At 40.3% G+C, this 21,489-nt stretch overlaps 1 protein-coding gene across 3 annotated transcripts in view; it reads left to right on the top strand.

The window, feature by feature from the left end:
• Positions 1-21,489, top strand: part of KATNA1 (katanin catalytic subunit A1) — a 42,433-nt gene that overhangs the window by 7,824 nt on the left and 13,120 nt on the right. For 2 of the 3 annotated variants that reach the window (XM_018565639.1, XM_018565640.1), the window contains exons 2-4: positions 10,825-10,991; positions 16,692-16,850; positions 19,882-20,061. In XM_018565639.1, coding sequence (XP_018421141.1) covers positions 10,833-10,991; positions 16,692-16,850; positions 19,882-20,061 — 498 coding nt within the window. In that variant the 5' untranslated portion in view covers positions 10,825-10,832. Of the gene's footprint in view, positions 1-10,824; positions 10,992-13,743; positions 13,771-16,691; positions 16,851-19,881; positions 20,062-21,489 lie in introns of those variants that run through there. The other variant, XM_018565641.1, reaches the window with a different exon arrangement.

The raw sequence follows: 21,489 nt of genomic DNA, 5'->3' as shown, positions 1-21,489 counted from the left end.
AAGTGGATCTTCTAATTTCAGGTTGTTCAGCAGAATTTAACACAGAATTTGAATGATCCATTGTGAGTTCCACCTCTTGCTTTTGTTCTTATTCTTGTGTAACTTCACTTTGCTCAGCTTCCTTTGCTGGTTCACTGGGCAAATTCACTTCACAACTTCCCAGGATCGTTGTTTCTGGTGATGGGTTCTCATTGAAATAAACGCTGCAACGTATTGTCACTTTGTCAGTCTTTGGGCGGAGCATTCTATATCCCTTACTTTGTTCTATGTAGCCCACCAGAATACCTTCAATGGCTGTGTTCTCCAACTTGGACCACTTCTCCTTTGGCATATAGGCAAAAAAATGTACATCCTAACACTCTAATGTGCCTTATGCTAGGCTTCGATCCATGCCACATTTCAAATGGGGTGCTTTTCATGGTAGTTTGTTCTGTAGGTATGTTGCCGTTATGACTGCTTCATCCCAGTACTTCTTAGGTAGGTTGGGGTCTAACAGCATCTGGCCATTTCTATAAGAGTGTGATTTTTTTTATTTTTTTAGTTCTGCTACACCATTTTGTTCAGGAGTGTATGGTGTATTGGTCTGGTATACTATACTTTTGTTTAGGGCTGCAGCTAACGATTATTTTCATAATCGATTAGTTGGCCGATTATTAAGTTCGGTTAATCGGATTAAAAAAAAAAAAAGGCTCCAGTGATGGGACTACTAGTTTCTATTGAGATTGTAGTCCATCACAGGAGCAAGCTTGGCACGGTGGAAGTAAAAAAAAAAAGTGTGGTGTGCAATATAGTACATTATACAGCGGCGCAATGCAGAATACCAGCAGCTATAGAGGAATGCAGCAATAGTACATTATACTATAATGTACTATTGCTGGGATTTGTAGTCCTCTGTAGCTGGCGTTATTCTGCATTGCACTGTATATAATGTATTATTGCTGGGATCTGATGTATTCCTCTATAGCTGGCGTTAGTCTACATTGCGCTGTATATCATTTATTTTCGCTGGGATTTGTAGTCCTCTATAGCTGGTGGTATTCTGCAGTGCGCTGTATATAATTTATTATCGCTGGGATTTGTAGTCCTCTACAGTGCGCTGTATAATGATTATACGGCGAAATGCAGTATACCACCAGCTATATAGGAATACAACAAATGCCAGCAATAGTACAACATTATACAATAATGTACGATTGCTGGGATTTGTAGTCCTCTGTAACTGCTGGTATTCTGCATTGCGCTGTATAATGATTATACTGTGCAATGCAGATTACCATTGACCAGTTATAGAGGAACTACAAATCCCAGCAATAATACATTGCACAGTGCAATGGAGAATACCACCAGCTATAGAGGAACAACAAATCCCAGCAATAATACATTATACAGGCTGTTTGTTGTTCCTCTATAGCTGCTAATGTTCTGCAGTGTGCCGCTTAAAAAAAAGCTCCCGGCTGATCTCGACTTACTTTGAATGACGGTGTTGTCGGCGAGCAGCGGCGTTGTTGGTTGTCGGCGAGCAGCGGCGAGTCGGGAAGCTCGCCGGGAGGAGAGGGCCAGACGCATGTCCTCAGCGTGGGCGTGGCTAAGCGGCGTCGCGTGAGCGGGTTTACCGGCGTGGCGTGAGCGGGAAAATTTGAATTTTAGCCGACGAATCGACGATGGAAAACGTTGACAGCGTTTTCCATCGTCGATTTTAATTGAATAATTGCTATACTGTTGCAGCTCTACTTTTGTTTCTTCAGATATGTTTCCACTTCCTTACTGATGTATTCCCCTTTGTTGTCAGTGTGTATAATGCTGGTTTCCATTGGAATCTGTTGCTGGACATGGCTACATACTCGTGAAGTGTTTCATTCTTGTGCTTCATCAGAAAAGTTGTTGTGTACCTGGAATAATCAATGAAAGTCAGTAGATATCTGTTCCCGCCTGATGTGGGAGTCTTCATTGGTCCGCACATGTCACTGGGGTCGGTCTTCTTTTTTTTTTGGGGTGGCTTGTGGAAGCGAGGTACGTGTTGTCATTGCTTCCACACAGCATTTGCATGTCATGAGCATTTGGCAGGGCAGTATGGTTAAGTCTTCTGTTAAGCCTCTCTTTATGATATCCTTTTATAGCTTCCAGGTTTCAGTGACCTAGTTGTCTGTGCTATAGGTGGATACATTTGTTGTGTGGATGATGAGTGGCTGTCTTGACTTGTTGGTCTGCGGTGATGATCCTGTATAGGTGCTCATCTACTTTTCCTTTTGCTTTTTGTTGCTGATTGTTCATTCATCACCTCGGAATTGAACTGTGAGATCGTTGTTAGCAAGGGTTTACACAGATCGAAGGCTTCCTTCTAGGTCTTGGACATACAGTACATTTTTCATGAGGATACTCTGCTTGTCCCCTGACGGTGTGATGCAGTTCAAGAATCCTTGACCTTTACCTTCTGCAGTAATACTTTTCCTGTTTGCTAGGAAGACTTTGTCCTTTGCACTGAAATCAATTTTTGTGAAGAATGTCTCATCACTAGTCATGGGACTTGTTGCGCCAGAGTCAATACACTATCCGCACGGTATACTGTTCTGAGTCCCTAGCGCTCCATGATGTGCCTACAGTTTCCTTTGTGACTTGACTGCCTTAGCTCTTTCTCTTGTAGGTGCCTCTCGCTTTTGCTGCTTGGCTTTCCAGATTGAACAGTCTCTTTTTTTTTTTTCTTCAGGTGACTAGTCCATTTACAGTGAAAACACGCTCTGCTCTCTTTGTTTTGGTTTGTGCTCTCGTGCTCATTAAAGGAGAACTATGAGGTGAGTGATTTACCCTCATAGTTAGAGCCGTCGTGTGACAATTAAACTGTCACACGTCAACTCTATAGATCTGGGAGGGGGCTGGCACAGCTGGCTCTGACTCTAGATAGGCAGAGCCCGCTGTCAATCAGCCAGCTGTGTGGATCTCACTGGAGGAGGTTGATATAAAAGGTTACCCCCGTAAGTCTCTTAAGGGCTTTCTCTTTGTCTTTCTTGTGCATATTTTGTTTCCTTCTGTCATATATTCATCAATTATTGGAAGATTTCCTCTCATCTCCTAAACCAGTGACAACTGTAAAATTTGGGATTTCACATCGCATTTAGTCCAGATGACAATGGTCACCAGGACAAAAAGGTTCATCTCCCCTGCAGGGACAAAGACTGTAATAAATCCTGACAGTGGTTTTAACTAATCCTTGCTGTATCAAAAAAAGTGCTAAGGGCACTGCTTCCTGTTATGGGCATCAGACATCCCTTCAAGTCTCCTCTGTACCACGTGACTTGTCACCTACCTATCCACTGCTAGTCCCTGGACAGTTTGATCTTGTATATTGATATCAGTGCTGCTTGGAGTGGATCTGGCAGCTGGCTATTTCACCTTTCTGTCCTATGGTATCGCCAGCATTATCCACAACCATACAAACAAGGAGAGAGAAAAAAGCAAATAGGGCACTTTAATTATTTTGATGCAGCATGAATATCGCCATGTTACATAATTGAAGGTGACTTTACCAGTGTTATCCCAGGCAGGTTAAATGAAGCCTTCATTTTTGTGGCAGTTTGAAACTCCGAGCCCCTGTGTCAATCAAATTCCAATTCTCGTTTCTGCTACCATGAAAAAAATATTTATCTGATGTCCATAAATATCAGCTGGGTCCTAGGCTGTATTCTTCCAGTGTGCTCTGTTGTTTCACAAGATGACAGGAAGTTTTTCTATGTGAGCAAATTCTGTATTGTGGACCTTGGATTGTTACATCTTGATCTGTAAGTTTTTCACAACATGGTCATCACCTTATGTTCTGTGTGGCAAATGTAACAATATCTGGTATCCTTTAATGTGCTTCTCTATGTAGAATTTTCTGCAATGTTTTTTGTCATGAGTGCAGGCCACGTCACGTCCTGTTACTGGTACTACGAGCGCACTCACCTGTTCCTCCAACCTTGCTTGCTTTCTGGATGAACCATTGCAGAATAACTGCAGCGAGGGATCAGCAACTAAGCAAGTCTTGTACATACAGGGTTTAGTATGTGAAACAGCATAAAATGTACAGCAAAACTTTACAAACCTTCCTTCTGGAGGGTGGGAAATTTTGTTCCCCCATGGTCTCTTTGTGTGTCGTAAAGTAGTCACCACTCCAAGCTCGCTCCAGTGATGGACTACAATCTCAATACAAATTGGTAAACTAACCGTGAGATTGTAGTTCATCATGGAGAGGTGGCTACTTTACAACACACACAGGGACCATGCGAAACAAAAGTAGCCACCCTCCAGAAGGAAGGACCGTGTCGGCACTAATTCAGAGATGATTTGTGGATCTACAGCCCAGTGCTACACAGATAAGTTACATTTTTATTGTTAATAGTTAAAGGAGAATTATGAGGCGAGTGATTTTCACTCAGACTCATAATCTGAGCCAACCTGTGACAATGAAACTGTCACAGGTTGGCTCAGTAGATTGGGAAGTGAGCGAACACATACTGTTGCTCGCTCACTTCTCGATCTATCCCTGCAGAGAGCTGTGACTGTCACTCACAGCTCCCTGCAGGGATTCCCCCCTCCCCTGTCCGATCCTCCAGCACTGACGAAATGGAGAGGGTGGGCACAGCTGGCTCTGCCTCTGGATAGGCAGAGCAGCTGTAAATGCCGCAGCTGGGTGGATCTCGACAGCAATGCCGGGATCCGCTCCGGCTGCAGCGTCTCAGTATACCGCGAGCTGTAGCTCGCGGTATGCTGAGCTTTGGGTCACGGGAGAACGCTAGTTTGTGTTCTCCCGCGACCCTAAGGAGAACTATGGGGAAAAGCCCTGACCCCATAGTTCTCTAAGGTACTTGAATGCATTTTTTGTGGCTGAGCTAGGCTGCTTGTGCAAACAAGTCCTAAAGCTGAGTTTTAATCTGTTTTTAGTTAGGGGATTCCTGAAAAAGACTGTTGACCTGTGGAAAGCATTTCCAGAAAACTGAATTGTTTATGCAAGTAAAAAAAACAAACAAAAAACTTATTAATGTGGCCAGTCCCCTTTCTCCTGTACGCAAATTCTCTGTATAAGACTTACTGCACTCTGCATTGCAGTAAATCCGAATTACAGGAGGCTGATATGAAGATATATTTTACATATATTGAGTTACTAAATGCATTAGTCATTTTTAATGCATGCATACATACATACATACAATAACTGGTCTCAACATGTGTCATTTATATTTGCCATGAGTTCTACATTATAGATTTATTTGATTCTTTTTGGCATAGGCTGAATCCCAATAAAAATTGGCTTTATGAATACAAACATATCTGTAAATCATGATGTAATTGTATTGTTGACACTTTTTTTTTTTTTTTCTTCTGTGTTTACTTTTCCATGAGTGGATCAGCATCATTCTAAGCATCCTGTATAGATACCTCCTTGATCCTGTTCATGCATGTTTTATGGGAGAGGTGCATAAAAGAGTTACAACTAAGTGTACTGTAATGCAAACAAAGACATTACTGTATGTGCAGGCTCTGCTTTTACTTGTCATGCCACTATCATATCTTGATCTTAAATATACCTCTAATTATTTGAATAATAGTGGTATTTTAGGTCTTACATATGCTTGTTTTTTGTGGGTTTTTTTTCTCATAGTTTTAATAAGTATTGGTGTTTGTGGATGATTTGTTACCAACAGTTTTTCAGATAATCAAATAATAGAAAGAGAGTGCACTAGAAGTTTTCAGCAACTAATGTAGCAGATTTTTGTCACTCCTGTACCAATAGCACACTATTTCAGTACTACAAGCAACGTTAATACAAAATCCTTCTATCTTCTAACCTTTATTAAGGGACATAGGACTGAAGTAATTCTTAGACAATTTAATTATATTGCCCCCTACAGGAGGTTGGAATACTGGCAAACAAATATTAAGACAGCTCCTGTACAACTTCACCATCCAAATGTATCCTGCAGTTGAAGGATAACCCTGCTGTTCCAAGCAGAGGGTGTATTAGAGCTCTTAGACCCCGTTCACATTGAGCGATTTATCGCGCGGTAATTCCCGCGATATAGCGGCAATTTACCGTGCGATATCGCTTTCCAATGCTTCTCAATGGGGCAAAGGGTCCTGCTGTCGCGGGTCGTGTGTCGCTACAGCAGGACCCCTTTTTCATACATACATACATACAATAACTGGTCTCAACATGTGTCATTTATATTTGCCATGAGTTCTACATTATAGATTTATTTGATTCTTTTTGGCATAGGCTGAATCCCAATAAAAATTGGCTTTATGAATACAAACATATCTGTAAATCATGATGTAATTGTATTGTTGACACTTTTTTTTTTTTTTTCTTCTGTGTTTACTTTTCCATGAGTGGATCAGCATCATTCTAAGCATCCTGTATAGATACCTCCTTGATCCTGTTCATGCATGTTTTATGGGAGAGGTGCATAAAAGAGTTACAACTAAGTGTACTGTAATGCAAACAAAGACATTACTGTATGTGCAGGCTCTGCTTTTACTTGTCATGCCACTATCATATCTTGATCTTAAATATACCTCTAATTATTTGAATAATAGTGGTATTTTAGGTCTTACATATGCTTGTTTTTTGTGGGTTTTTTTTCTCATAGTTTTAATAAGTATTGGTGTTTGTGGATGATTTGTTACCAACAGTTTTTCAGATAATCAAATAATAGAAAGTGAGTGCACTAGAAGTTTTCAGCAACTAATGTAGCAGATTTTTGTCACTCCTGTACCAATAGCACACTATTTCAGTACTACAATCAACGTTAATACAAAATCCTTCTATCTTCTAACCTTTATTAAGGGACATAGGACTGAAGTAATTCTTAGACAATTTAATTATATTGCCCCCTACAGGAGGTTGGAATACTGGCAAACAAATATTAAGACAGCTCCTGTACAACTTCACCATCCAAATGTATCCTGCAGTTGAAGGATAACCCTGCTGTTCCAAGCAGAGGGTGTATTAGAGCTCTTAGACCCCGTTCACATTGAGCGATTTATCGCGCGGTAATTCCCGCGATATAGCGGCAATTTACCGTGCGATATCGCTTTCCAATGCTTCTCAATGGGGCAAAGGGTCCTGCTGTCGCGGGTCGTGTGTCGCTACAGCAGGACCCCTTTTGGAGCGGATTTAGCCGCGATTCAAGCTTGCAAAATGCAAATCCCGCGACAATCGTGCAATTTGCGAACCGCTCAATGTGAACGGGCTGTTAGGGGTGCAAATACCTTCACAATACACTTAATCTGTATAGGATTCCTTTTATGAGGACTGGAAACAACATATGGAATCATGGCTTCCACCGGACAGTAAAATGGAGCTTTTTCCATTTGAAAGGGAATTTATTAATATGTGCTCTCTGCCCACTGTTGACACTTCAGTCATTCACCTTAACAAGCATACCACCAAACAAGTTGATGATGATCTTACTTTTAAGCTGCCACACACTGCTTGAATTTGTAGCTGATTCCTGTTAAATAGGGCAAAACTAAAGTCCTAGGTGGCCCTGTCATCACCACTCGGCTCAACAAAAGTCAATTTAAACATCAACTGAGCCGGGTGGAAAATTGGCTGAACAGTGACTGCAATCTATGGGTGCTGTGGCTGTCTTAATGCAATAGCCATCAGTGTAGATTCCACCACCCACATTGTTTAGTGTGAGCAGGGGTATCAGTTGATTTCTCTCGTTCAGCCTACAAGGCTGAACCAGGGAAACTTTCTACATGTGTGGGTAGCCAAAGGCATTTAACTGACACAGTTGGTCATCTGGAGTGACTCCATGAAACTGTGCCATTTTGGATCAAGTCTCATAAAGGAGACCCCTCCATCTAAAGGACATCCCCTTGTGTCCTGGATCTCTTGTAATTGATGTCAAGCACTGCCATTTAGCTGTAATTGTCTCTTACAAGCATCTAAACTTGTGTCTCACCATGTCTGTCCATATGCCTTGGGCACTTTGACTTCATGTCTGGCACGCTGAGCTCACACTTGAGGAACATTTTTATTTTAAAGGGTTTGTCTCTTCAACTTTGATATTGTATATGTCAAGAGGTCCTAGGATGGGGGCAGAGGAACCTCACTCTTCATCTACTAAAATAGTAAATCCCCCAGTAGATGATCACTGTACCTCCCAGCTCAAGTCACAGACATTGGGGCCAATTGCCCTGTCGCCTCTTCTCAACCCTCTGCTTGAAGGAGGTACATCCCCCTTTCTTCTAAGTGTGTGGGGCTGTTTGTTCTTCTGCTGGGTGTTTTGATTGTTTACCTTCAATTTTGAAAGCTCAAACTTCTCCTTGTAGCATCCATTCTAGACCCTTGAATTCAGATATCTTTAGCTGCCATTTTGGGTATTGCTGAAACCCCATCGTGCATTTTCACAGGTTTGTTTGAGTTCTCCGCACCTTTTGATCCCTACTCTAGTAGCACCCTTCTCTTGGGAAATGCTATTCTATTCAATCTTGTAGTCCTTCGTTAGGAAGAAAAAATACTAGACTTTCACAAGAATCCGCATGTGCTCTGTGCAAGCTTTACTCCTTTTCATAGAGTAGTCCTTTTCCATCATAGATGGGTACTCCCCCCTGTGGTGAGTGACCTGCTTGAACTCATTTGATCTTTTGATCTTGAAGCATGGAAGATTGATTGGGTCAGTTCCTACCGCTCCTTTACCTTGTAAGGACCTGACTCTTCTGTGTACTTTAGTTGTTTTGGGCCCTATTTTCAACACTGACCCTTATGTCCACCCTTGTGCCTTTTTTTTTTCCGTGCATACTTATTGTGAAATGCTCTTGAGACCTTCACTGAAGAGAGCCTCTGTCCTAGTTTCTCGCACTTCTATCTAAGTTAAAGGTCCTATTGTCTATACTCATTGTGGACCTTTTTGTCCCTTACCTTTTTAGGGTTTATGGCATTGTTCGAGTATTCCATTTAAAATGGGCCCTCTTCTCCTGCTGTCCCTCAATCCTCCCTTTTTTTTTTTTTTTTTCACGGTTGTTCCTCTGAATTAGAGAATCTAGATTTTGAACAGACACCAAGCTGATCTTGCGGTCTAAGAAGTTCCACTATCTAATGTGTTGTATTCTGCCAGGGTGTGAATTTTACCCTTCTCCCCCGTCCTGGAAGTTTCACTTGTCTACTCCTTAAGTCTGGGCCCACTGAACAGTTTCCTAAGTTGATGGGGAATCCTTTAGTTGGTTGGTTCTCTAATCTAACCTTTTTTTGAAGGTTGCAGAATCTTTACTGGTGTAAAAATTATGAATTCCTCATGTATGAGGTAACGTATTCCCTATGACGGAATGCATTTGCTGTGCCTTTCCTGACCACACTGTTTTGTTTTTTTTTTAGTTTTTCTTGCTAAAAACAATCATCTGCTCTTTCCTACTTTCTAGAGTGAAGGTTCTGCATATGAAAGAAAGTCATTTACTTCTGTGGATATTCAGCAGGCAGTTCACCGTTGTCCTGCTACAGAATTTTCTGTAAATAGATGGCTCAAGTCCACAGGCCTTCAAGGACATGATTAGTCTAAGATAGATTCTGTGTGACCAAGCTGCTGTTCTTTTCCTGTATCTTTCCTCTTATTTTTCGCCATCAGGCTAATAACATTAGTGTTAGTACTAGGATGTCTGCCTCTAGATTGTTTACAAAGGTTACTGCCCTTCCAGATATTTCATAATAGCTTAGGTAGGTTTGTAGTGTGGTTGGTTATCAAATCCCTAAAACACCTTTAGTGTTAGTACTAGGATGTCTGCCTCTAGATTGTTTACAAAGGTTACTGCCCTTCCAGATATTTCATAATGGCTTAGGTAGGTTTGTAGTGTGGTTATCAAATCCCTAAAACACCTTTTTGTATGTGAGTTGGAAGAAATTATTTAGTGGTTTAACTTTCTAGCACCTACCAGAAACGGAACTATCGGTTTGGAGTAGACTGACCACTTCCATGTGAGACTTTTGTTTCTCTGTGATTGCTGTAGTCGGAAGTGAAGCAGAAGTACTGATTGGTTGCCTAAGTAGAGACCTTCAGAACCTGCCCACTGTGGGGAAGCAGAAGTGTCATAGCATTAACTGCTGATTGGTCCCAGGGGTACCTCACTCCAGGAAACGGGTAAATATATTAAGCCTCTTAAAATCCCTAAAGAAAGCCTGTCACATTTTTCTCAGGAATCTGAATTTTTGTAACTTTATTAAAATTGTAAAGTGTAACTTAGGAAATATTTATATTTCTTTCTTCTTTTAGCCCTTTGCATGATACTTTGCATTGCTTTGTTTTCAGTGGGCCTGGATCACATATGTGTTGCAGCATGTCATGGAAAATAGATCAGTAGGTTTTTTTTCATCATCGATGTGTGTCAGGGGCAAATATAAGTCAATGAGATCACATGAAAGTGCATGATGTATGTATTTTCATGTGCTGCCAACAAGTTACAAAGACAACAGGCCACATGCTCTTAGTCTAGCTACATTTGAAAAAAAAAAGTCAAGCTCGTCTCACCCCTCCCTAGATGCTGAGCACAAAAGTGGAGAAACAGCACCAATGTACATGTGTGTTGAAAAATCCATGAAAACAGAAGTGCATAGATATAAAGGCAGCCCAGATATGCATGTGAAGACTGCATCAGACTGAAAATTGCTAAACATTAATTGTTCCAAATTATGTGTTTCCACATTATCTAGGGTGTTTTCATGTAGGCAACACTAGTGCATATTAACCATACGCTGCTTTTCTAATAACTTGATGGGGATCAGGTGTATATAATATCATACACATTTTGTTCATCTTGGGGGGAAAAAATGACTTTTTTTTTTGTCTTTTCCAGTGATCAGAATGAGTCTACTTATGATAAGTGAGAATGTGAAACTGGCACGTGAATATGCTCTCCTGGGCAACTACGATTCTGCCATGGTTTACTATCAAGGCGTGTTAGACCAGATGAGCAAATATTTGTATGTCAAAGACACCTTCCTACAGCAGAAATGGCAACAGGTATGACATCTTTTTATATCTGTTTTTTGCACTTATATTTTGTTTTTTGCACTTAAGTTTTGAAAGTAAACGTGCAGATAGTTTGCTATAATCTGGTCCATAGTCAAATATACAATGTTTTATGTTGATTTTTTTTTTTTCAGCACTGAGGTTTAGCTAAGGAATTACTCCACTTTTCTTATTTAAAAACATAGCATAGAAAATTGCTGCACATGCCATTTTGTAAATTACGGTTATTAAAAATGACCGTTCCATTTCAATTCTGTTCATTAGTTAAATTCAGTATTAGTATGGAATGCCCCCAGAAATGTGATTTACCTGCTTTTGTGATTGGCTCACAGGTTTTCCCAGAAGTCTGCATTTAGACACAAGTAACATTTTAGGCATCCTATATAATGTAAGGGTTAACTACTTCTATAGAGATGCAGACACTGCAACTTTCCTCATTAGAACATTGAAGGTTCACCAGGTAGTTAAAACAAACCAGACACTAACATTTAGGAATCGTCTGGAAAGGATATGGTGATACAAACTGCTTTTTCTTCAGAACAGAAAAAGATTGGAATCTACAACAGGGTTTGTTAAAAATCCATGCAATGTGCATGGATTAAATTTTTCTCAACAAAAGGGGAGTCATCGTTTAATAGCATTTTATGTACTTCTAAATTGCTGGAAACTATCAATTCATTTTTTTCATTATTCTGGCCATAGACAGAACAAAGTTTTCCCTAGAACGGCAGGCAGGTAGACATCTTACTGTACTTTGCATCATTGCAACCCACTACTATTGTGTAACTTGCCAAGAGCACTGAAGATATACGCATAACGCCTTCTGGAAAATACCTGACCATTGGTTAAAAGCATGTTAATGTCCCATGAGGTAGCCTTAATGGTCTGTGGGTAACAGGCATTTAAAGTAGAGGTGCACCTAAATGGAAATTTCAAAACTGAAAGGGAAATTTTAAAAAAATGTCAGACTCAAACCGAAAAATGCTTTTTATTTTAATTTTTTTCAAATATTTTTAATTTTTTTATAAACTTCTTTTTAATTTTTTTTTAATTTTTTTTTTACTTATAGGGGCTTCGGGTAAGGAAATATTGGGGGTCTAAACAGATCACCTGATATTTCCCTTTTTAAAAAAGAAAAAGAGATAGAGGACTCTGTGTCCTCTTATCTCTTTTTCTGTATCCCCTGTTATCAATGAACAGTGTTCCTGTTCATTCATAACTTTGGAGATATATGTGTACTATAAACACAATCATGAATGAACAGGAGGTGATGTAGATTACTTCCCATTCATTCATAATTGTGGTTTATAGTAACCATACTATGTCCTCAATTATGTACAAACACTCACTGATCGCTGAGTGTTTGTACCCGCTCTCCTTCCTGCAGCTGTCACAGGAGGCTGAGTGAGCGGTGCGGGGACGAGAGCTCAGCCTCCTGTAACAGCACGGGCTGTCTACGCCCATACACCGCTCTGCCAAACTGTGACAGGAGGCTGAGCGGTGTGGGAGGAGAGACGCTGGCCACTCCCATCGCTCTCCTCTTGCAGCGCTCGGCCGCCTGTGACACTTTCTTTCCTCTCTGCTGGGACACAGAGCAACACCCAACGGGAGGAAAGAAAGCAGGGATGCGCCGCTGTATCGGCAGAAAAATTGCACTTTCGGCATTTAGTCAAGAGTGCCATTTTCGGCCGATCTATCGGTGCATCCCTAATTTAAAGGGTAATATCACTTTCCCAAGTGAAATTGGGAAAATGGAATTGCCCACACCAATCTGCTTCCTCTCTTCCCCTCCGGCTGCTCTTACCTTTCAACGAACGCAGCTTCCCCTCTGTGGCTTCCAGTGTACAGTCCTTACACCGTACAATCTGTATTGGTAAATGTCCTCCTGTGACCCAAAAGAGAACAAACGCCAAAAAAGGTCTGGCTTATAGTTAATTTTTAAGGTGCTAGAAAATAACCCTAATTAAAGGTTAAAATGTTAAAAATGCAACTAAAGCCCCCAGGTTTTTCCTTTTGTATTATTTCAGTCGGTTTGAAATGGGTAGAACCCCCTACCTTCTGTATTCTGGTGATTACAGTCTCCAAGACAGTAAGTGAGGGAAAATGTGAAATCTTCAGCTTTACATTTAGACACACTTGTTTTGCTAACTCCTAAAAATGTTTATCACCTTACTTTTCTATTGTGTCTTTGGGCAAAAAGTAAAAGGAGATCTGCCCAAGCCTGCCGCCCCCCTGAACTGGACTGTTATGGCAAAAGAAAACCAATTGAAGTTTCCACCATTACAATATCCAAAACTAAAAAAATATTTTGGTTTTGCATTCCGTCAAATTAAAATGCCATTGTAGTCTTTATTTTTCTTTTGATTTGCAGACTAAAAAAAATTCACTGCCTTGTTGCTATAATCAGTTTCTTCCTATTTTATGTATGAAGTCCGCTTTGTAATGCTCTTACTGAGAGGGATATGGGTGATGTGACTTATCTAGCATTCTTTGTATTGCCATTGCCCTGCTCCGCTTTTCCTGATAGCCACATAGTTCACATTATTGAACAAAGAGATAACTGCTTTTATTTGGAGAAGTGCACCCCGACATCCATGTAAGTCTAACAGAGCATCTAAATAATTTAGTGGATATATTACATCATGAACCTAAAATGCAGTATTCTGACTATGCACGTGTGTTCATTCCAAGAAGGAATGTACTTAGCTACTAAATAGAGTGATTTTTCTGTCCTTTAACACAGCTTCACTGGATTTTATTGGGGATATAGGTAAGAGCGTATTGTCTGTTGTTGTGTATGTGCATGCTGAATGACTTTTTTTTTTTTTTTTTCCCCCCCTTTCTCTATCCTTCTCACTAGAAATACTTAATCTCCAAATTAGCATGAGTTATGGTTTTTGGAATACATTTGTTTGCTGATCTGGCATTGCTTAAAGATTATACATTAGATTAGGACAAAATATTGCACCTTGTTATGATCCGTCAGCCAGTTTCTTCCATTTGTTTGATTTCCATAGGTTCCCATTTCTTGTGTCATTTGTTTGCCAGCCTGTGTTCACATGAGAAGCCTATAAAGCATAACAGGTCTAACAAGTTAAAGAAAATGCCTTCTGTTCTTTTCAGTACATGAATGATTGTGCTGTAGATGCTGCTGTTTTATTGATGGATAATTTTAGACAGCAAGGCAGGTTGTAAAAACGTTTTGATGTACACGCATGTTTGTGGAACAGTAATTATAAAAATTTTAGCATATTCGCTGTGCTTTGAACAATTAACATGCATAAGCTACAGGCTAAATATAAAGAGCAAGTGATCCAGAGTTTTTTTTTAATAAAAACAATGCAACACAGTGATCCATACCAACCAGAAAGACTTCACCTTTTGCCAGTTTAGAGTACTCAGAGGAGAAAAAAAATATGCTGTTTTTTTTTGGTATAGGTTACTATACTTTGACACATTTAAATCTAAAATGTTCATTGGTTTCGGGTCTGAATTAATAAGTAATTTCAGTGTTGGCACTGTGGAGTGTTTGTTTTTGTTCCATTTTATATGTTTATCTCTGTGGGTTGCTTTATGACCGGTTCTCACTGTCTGCATTCAGGTATCGCTGGGCGTTTTTTTCCAGCGCAGCTCGAACGCAAGGCAAATTGCCTTGTCATAGATGAGCTCAGTTCACACTATTTGTGTTCTGGTGGTGTGCGCTTAAACTACGGTAAGAAGGACTTTTTTTTTTTTAGTGCACAGCAGTGAGTTGTAGCACAGCCACATCACACCGCATTGAGCCCATAGAACTGAAAAATGTCACTTTAGACATTTCAGTAAAGTTCAACAAAAAAGTAAGAGACCGTGCAATGCGGCTCGATCGAGCGCATCACCACTGTTTGGGAACAAGCACACCAGCAGCTGTTTTCTATAATATAGCAGATCTTCACTTTTTGAATTCAACTTCACTTTAACATTGGCTTTTGAAGTCTCATCACGACGATGTCTTGCATGATGTAACCTTGCTTTACCATTTTCCGGTATGCTAAGAGGAGTCAAAATTATTGTCCAATGTACATTGTTGGTTGATGATTTCTTATCTATGTAACATTCCACTTCACTTAGGTGGCAGTTTACTGTTCATAATTGCTTAGGGATGCACATGCTGTTCACAATTATAATTATTTTTTAATATATTCACGTGTCCAGACAAGTGCGAGATGTAACTTTTTTTTTTTTCTTTTCTTTTTTTCATTTTCTACGGTTCACTGCCACCTACTTAGGGGCTGTTTAATAATGGTTGCCACAGCAGTAACACTCTAATGTACACAAAAACTATCAAGAATATCGAGAGACTGCAATATTGTTCTACAGCACCAGTCTGATCTGCAAAAACTATTAACGCTAACCTTGCAGTAAAAATGCAAGGTCCACCTTATTTATCAAGGTCCGTTCCTCCATCAATCACTGGTGTAAATTTGTATGTAGGGAATTCATTTATTATTCTTGCCTTATTCCTGACTTTTTACCCTTGGCGCCTAGGTGAGGGTGATGCCATGTTCATTCTGAAAAGATCACAGGGAATGCGGAGTATCCAAAATATCATTATTTCTTATCTATCAGTGAAAGTGTAATTTGCCAAAATTCAGATACTCGGCACTCCCCAGGATCTCTCAAGAAGAATGGCAAAATCACTCCCTGTAGTATGCAAACCAGGGGTTAGGTAATGTATATGTACTTACTTTTTTTTAACACTTTAGCTGTTCAGCTTTTTAAACCTACTTTTTACAATTCATAGTAGAAAACCTGTGAAAATGAACCTAAACCTCCCACTTTCTGGCTGGATAGAAGGCTACATCAAGTTAATATGCAATAATTCAGCTGCCAAAGAGCGCTTGTATATTTATTTCTGACCATAATAGTAAGAAAATATACAGACCACCATGCTTTCCCTTTAAACTATACCCTGAGTTTGACTTGGAAATCTTTTGCAAAATCTTTCCAAAATCAAGGAACTAGGTCCAAACAATTAGTCAGCAACATTTAGATTTAATCTGACACATTCAGGGCCTATACAGACCCCCAGCTCAAAAATTGGGTTTTTGGTGGTCGATAAGAACAGGTGACATGCAACAGCAGTGCTTAACCCATTCTCGACCGATGATGGGATTATACCATCACGATCGTAATGAACAACTGGTGACTTGATAATCCCGTCATGTGGTACAATGAGTGCTAGTCTGTGGAGGGAGCATGCACCTCACAAAGGTAATAGCAAGTCTCCGAGCCCTTTGATATTTTAGAATATCTTTTGACATGGCAGTTGAAGTCTGCATTTCATATGCGACAAAGGCATCTTGCTTGATTTTATAAGGTGGGTTAAAAAAGAAATAAAAGCACCCTTCCATCACCTTAATCAAATTGTAATATAGATGCTCAAATCTCAAACAAGTTGGCTGCTGAAATGTTTACATCCACGATGCTCTAGCAGTGAGTATACTTGGCTATGAGTATAAAATATATGCCCGGCCCTGGTCAGAGTGTTGCCATCTTGGTTGCATGTGACCAATTATATTGCCACTTGATGAATAGAGTGTGTAAGTGGTAGGATTCAATGATTATTTAAAAACTGAACCTACACTTTAAAGCAAATGTTAGCATAACAAAAAGCATCTGGTGATTTGTAACTTATCTAATGCTCTCTGGCAGGTGTGGCAAGAGATCAATGTAGAAGCTAAGCATGTGAAGGACATAATGTCTACGCTGGAAAGTTTTAAACTTGACAGCTCTCCACTGAAAGCAGCACATCATGATTTACCCGTCCAGGATGGAGAAGTTTGGTCCTTACCAGTACCGGCTGAGCGTAGGTGAGCTGATGTAAATTCTTTACTATTGTCATCCAAATTTGGTGCATAAGATCAGAAGTTCTGGAAGGGACAGGTAAATCTTGCAGCAAAAAACAAATTGTATTATACAAATTGTAGTTTGGAGATTCTTCTTTTTTTTTTTTTTTTATAGATGGAAAATCAGACAGGAAAATGTTGCAGTAGTCCAGACAAGACATTGAGAACATGAACTAGAACTGAAGGAGATGGCTTAGTTAAGGATTACATAAAGGCAGCATGTCAGATGGTTTAGTAGGTGAAGGAAGATCAGCATAGTTTTGTTTGGATACCTCTCTAACATGCATGAAGTAATAATTGACTAACAGTTTAAAGTGATTGCTAGCACAGTGGGAAGCAGATCAGGACTGTGACAGTTCATGACATCTGCATGTAGAATGCTGTGACAGAGGGTGTTTGAGAGAGGATGAGAAAAAGCATGAAACTGAGTATTTGTAGTAGCAGATCCAACAGTGTAAAATGAGAAAATCCAATTTTTGTCCCACTCCAACATGGTTATTGTCCGCCTTTGTTAGTAAAATGTATGTGCAGGTTTAATACCATGTCAGAGCGAGTCGAGGAATAAGCTAGATGTGAAGAATCAGTGTAGGGTTAATGAAACATATATCCATCTTTATTCGGCATAACAAAGGTTAGTTTCAGCAACAATGATCAATGAGAACTGAAAATAACAGTAACAGGACTGAACGTAAACCTCTATGGCAAATAGCACCCTTTCCATAGCTTACTAAATTGAACTTTGAGTCTATGATAAACTAGGTTTGAAGGTGTATGGAACAAGAGGTTTGGAACAGTAGCTTTTGTATGTATTAAAATTCTGATAGTTTTTGTTTCTTATATTATTATACTATAGACCCATTACTATGATGTGCAGCCTAACTGGCGAGTAGCGCGGCGCAGAAATGGGCATCCAAGTTCTTAACTAGGAAGTGTTTGCATACCAGAGAATTTGAGGCCCCTGGGCTCTTAAAAACTAAGCCAAGCTGACATGCAGGTACTATAATGTGCCAGCTTTGTGGTTGCAGTGGCAGTTGATGTCCTTTTCATCAGGTTAATTTTCAGTTGAAATGGGACAAGATTTACCATTTTCTCTGTGATAGTGTAAAATCACCTTTAAGATTATGTACATTATGCTAACCTATATCTTAAAGCGGACCTTTACCCATATCTTTAAAATAACAACAAACACACCTTTAGAAATTAGTAATGACAATCTACAAACACATACTTCTAAATAATTGCAGGCTTTGTATTCTTTGCATACCTTAGTTCTCTTTTCTTCCCCAGTCTCTTGGCAGTGGCCATGTTTACTAAGGGCAGATTACTCGCTCCCCTATTACTTCCTGGATTTCTGGCACATGTGACTAGACATGTGACCATTTCAACCATCTCAGGGGAGGAAAATGCCTTTTCCAGAGATCTCATTAGATTTCCCAGCAATTCTCTGCTGATGACAATGCAATCCCAGTGTACATTGCTTTGGCAAACTGAAGTCATTTTGCCCTTTCAAAGCAGGAAGTGAATGCTCCGCAAGTGTAAGTATTTCAAAATCGCAGCATTTTACACCTGACATGTCTGTAATTATTAATCATCCTACATAAAGGGATGCATTGGTAGAATTTGATTGTAAAGGTCCACTTTAAAGCAACTGTCCATTTAAAAATAACTTTTGCCCAAATAATGCTTGTTTTGTCGTCTTTGTATCATTTCACTGATCTGTCTCAGTACACCTGTATTTATGGAATTTTGTCAGTAATCACCCAGCAAGAATTAGCACCTATCTGGATATGGTTGGACAAATTGATGATTGTATGATTTATAAAACAGCTGCTTCATTCTGCTTGAACTAACCATATGTCGCCAGATTTATGAGATTAGACCACTAGAGTGTATGGTCATATTTAATTCCTGCCACCTTAGTTCAGACAGCAAGATTTATTTTAACATGTTTGCAGTAGTTGTCGTATGACTGCTCCTAGTACAGGAGCACACAGGATTTATAGTTCCGCTATTGGTTTCTTCACTTGCAAAATATGTCGGGCAGTAGAAGCAGGCACATGAACAATTTTAGTAATCAAATCATTGATTGGAGGACAACAGGGCAATTGTAGCAGTGTGATCAGTGAGTAATTTTACTACAATAGCGCAATGCTCTAAATTGGTTTGCAAAGTATTCATGCAAATTTGTTTAGCTCATTGATTTCAAAGAGGAAGCAAATAATAACCAGTTATGGTTGTATGCAAAAAAGTTCTTTAGATTATTGACCTGGTCCCAGTGGCAATACTGAACAATGCCTCCACTTATCACAATGAGGATGGAAGTGCCTCTTCTCAAGTGGACCCTTTGTATGGATGAACTCATACATGCTTGCTTAAGGTCTCGTTCACACCTAGGCGTATTGCATATGCGTGTCTGTCGCGCGTTTTTTCACCGCGATTCGCGGTAAAAAAGTTGCGCGTTTCCGAAGGCTACTTGGCTGTATCCCAATGGAAACGCGCAACAAAACGGCCCAAAGTAGTACCTGTACCTTTTCAGGCGTGGGCCGTTTTGTAGCGTGTTAGGGACGGGCGGAAATACGCCAAGGTGGGAACGAGACCATTGAATACAATGGGATTTATATTTTTGAGCGGTTTTGTAGAGCGTTCGTCGAGCGTAGAACGCGCTACAAAACGTTCAGGTGTGAACGAGGGCTAAGGGCTGCCTCTCTTCCTTGAGGAGCAGATAGATTCAACTGACGCTTACAGGTGTAGTCAATCTAAAAATAAGACCATTCAAACACTGCAGCTATAAAACCATCACACAATAGTTAGTAGGTGTTTGAACTTTTGGTGCATTTGCATAGTATGGCTAACAATTACATGATACTTTGCTTAGCAGGGAAACTGAAGTTTGAATTGCTAATATAATATGCTCATTAAATGACCCCTATGTATCCCACTTTAGCATGCTACATTGAGGCAGAATGTGGCTGGTTATTTTAGGAATCTAGATTTTTCCTTCGCCTGGACCAAGGAAACGACAATCTTCCCAATTCAGTGACGTTCGGGTACATAATAATCGCATAAGTGCTGCTGTCAGGGGCCCCAACCCTCCTTCAAGAAATAATAACCAGAAGGCAAAGCCTGCTCGTGCCAAGGAGAAAAAAGATCAAGTAAACAGAGTAAAAGAAGACAAGGTAGTGGCTAACTGTAATTGTGTTGTTGTTGTTCTCCAAAACATCAAGCTCCATGAGGGTTCTGGGCTGAAATAGTAGCCTCCTTTTTGAGCAGTTGCTCTATGTCCAGTTTCACTCCACAACACTGCAGCTTTAATATTATGGCAGCATGGGACAAGAAGGTCCGTAAATTGCTCGACCGTCACATTCGCTTAAGCAGCAAGAACAGTCTGCTGCTTGATTTTGGAAAATCTTTTTCCCACAGGTTTAAAATGTCTTTATGATGAATGCTAGCCTATCTAGCTAGGAAGGAGTCCTAGATTATCTCTTGGTGTAGGGGAAGTGGTTTCTGGAGTGAGCTTGTCTTCCAGTTTGTGTTCTGGAGCGCAGATCAGTTTTGCTATTCCTTTTAATGTCAGACTTCTCACATTGAGGGCCATGCGACTAGGATTCGGTTGGACAATGCTGCGGCATTGTCTTACATTAGCCACCGGGGTGGGACCAGAATTTATACTGTTTAAAGAGGAAGTTATTCTGATTTGGTCTGGGCAGAAGTACATGTTCTGACCCTGTCCACCATACACAATCCAGGCTTGGAGAACCAGCAGGCAGACTTCTGCAGCCATCAACGTCTGAACTCCGGAGAGTGGTCTTTTCACCATAAGGTTTTCCATGACCTTTGTCGCAGGTGGGGAATGTTGGATATGAATCTCCTAGTCTTGATCCACAACAAACTGGCCAGATTTGTCTCCAGAGCTCCTCCATCCTTTGGCGTAGTTGCTTTGGTGGCCCCCATAAGATCAGTTTAGCCTGATCTACACATTTCTACCTCTGATGCTGATTGACAAGCTACTGGCTTTTGAATTAACAGTTGAAATACTGATAACCATGTCCCTGAAACCGTTTTTCATCCAACTGTAGTGCAAGCAGACGCAGCCTTCATGAGTGTGGCAACTCTGCTCAGAATTCATGGGCAGTGCAGCATTGTTGCCAGACCATCACAGGAAGCAGCATTAGGTGGACTTCGCTGGCAGGAACAGCAACTATTCATGGAACTTAGCACGGGGGCTAACGGAAAACTGTGAGGGCTGGTTCACGCCAGAACAGTTGATCTGCACAGATTAACACCAGGACACACACAAAACAATTGTTCATTATGTGCCCTCTTTGCACAACAACACTGCCCTAAGGTTGGACTGCAGTGCATTGCTTTAAAAAATGAATATGCTGCGTTTTTTCGCAGCACACCAGAGCTCGCCTAGAATTACCATTGGTGACCACAGCAGAGTTCCCCATAGAATTGAACGTAATGTAATTTTGTAACCTTTCAATTAAGTTAAAAGGGTTACCTATGCCATGCATTGTAACAGCAAAAAGCACCAACCTCCTCTGCTGGTAGGTTTAGAGTAGCATGTGGGCCGGTGTGAATGAGAATAATTAAGTGCGACC

The sequence above is a fragment of the Nanorana parkeri genome, unplaced genomic scaffold, assembly GCF_000935625.1.
Source record: "Nanorana parkeri isolate BGI_ZX_2015 unplaced genomic scaffold, ASM93562v1 scaffold869, whole genome shotgun sequence".
Taxonomy (NCBI): Eukaryota; Metazoa; Chordata; class Amphibia; order Anura; family Dicroglossidae; genus Nanorana; species Nanorana parkeri.
The sequence above is the reverse complement of the archived record's forward strand: the minus strand, read 5'-3'. Positions and strand labels throughout refer to the sequence as shown.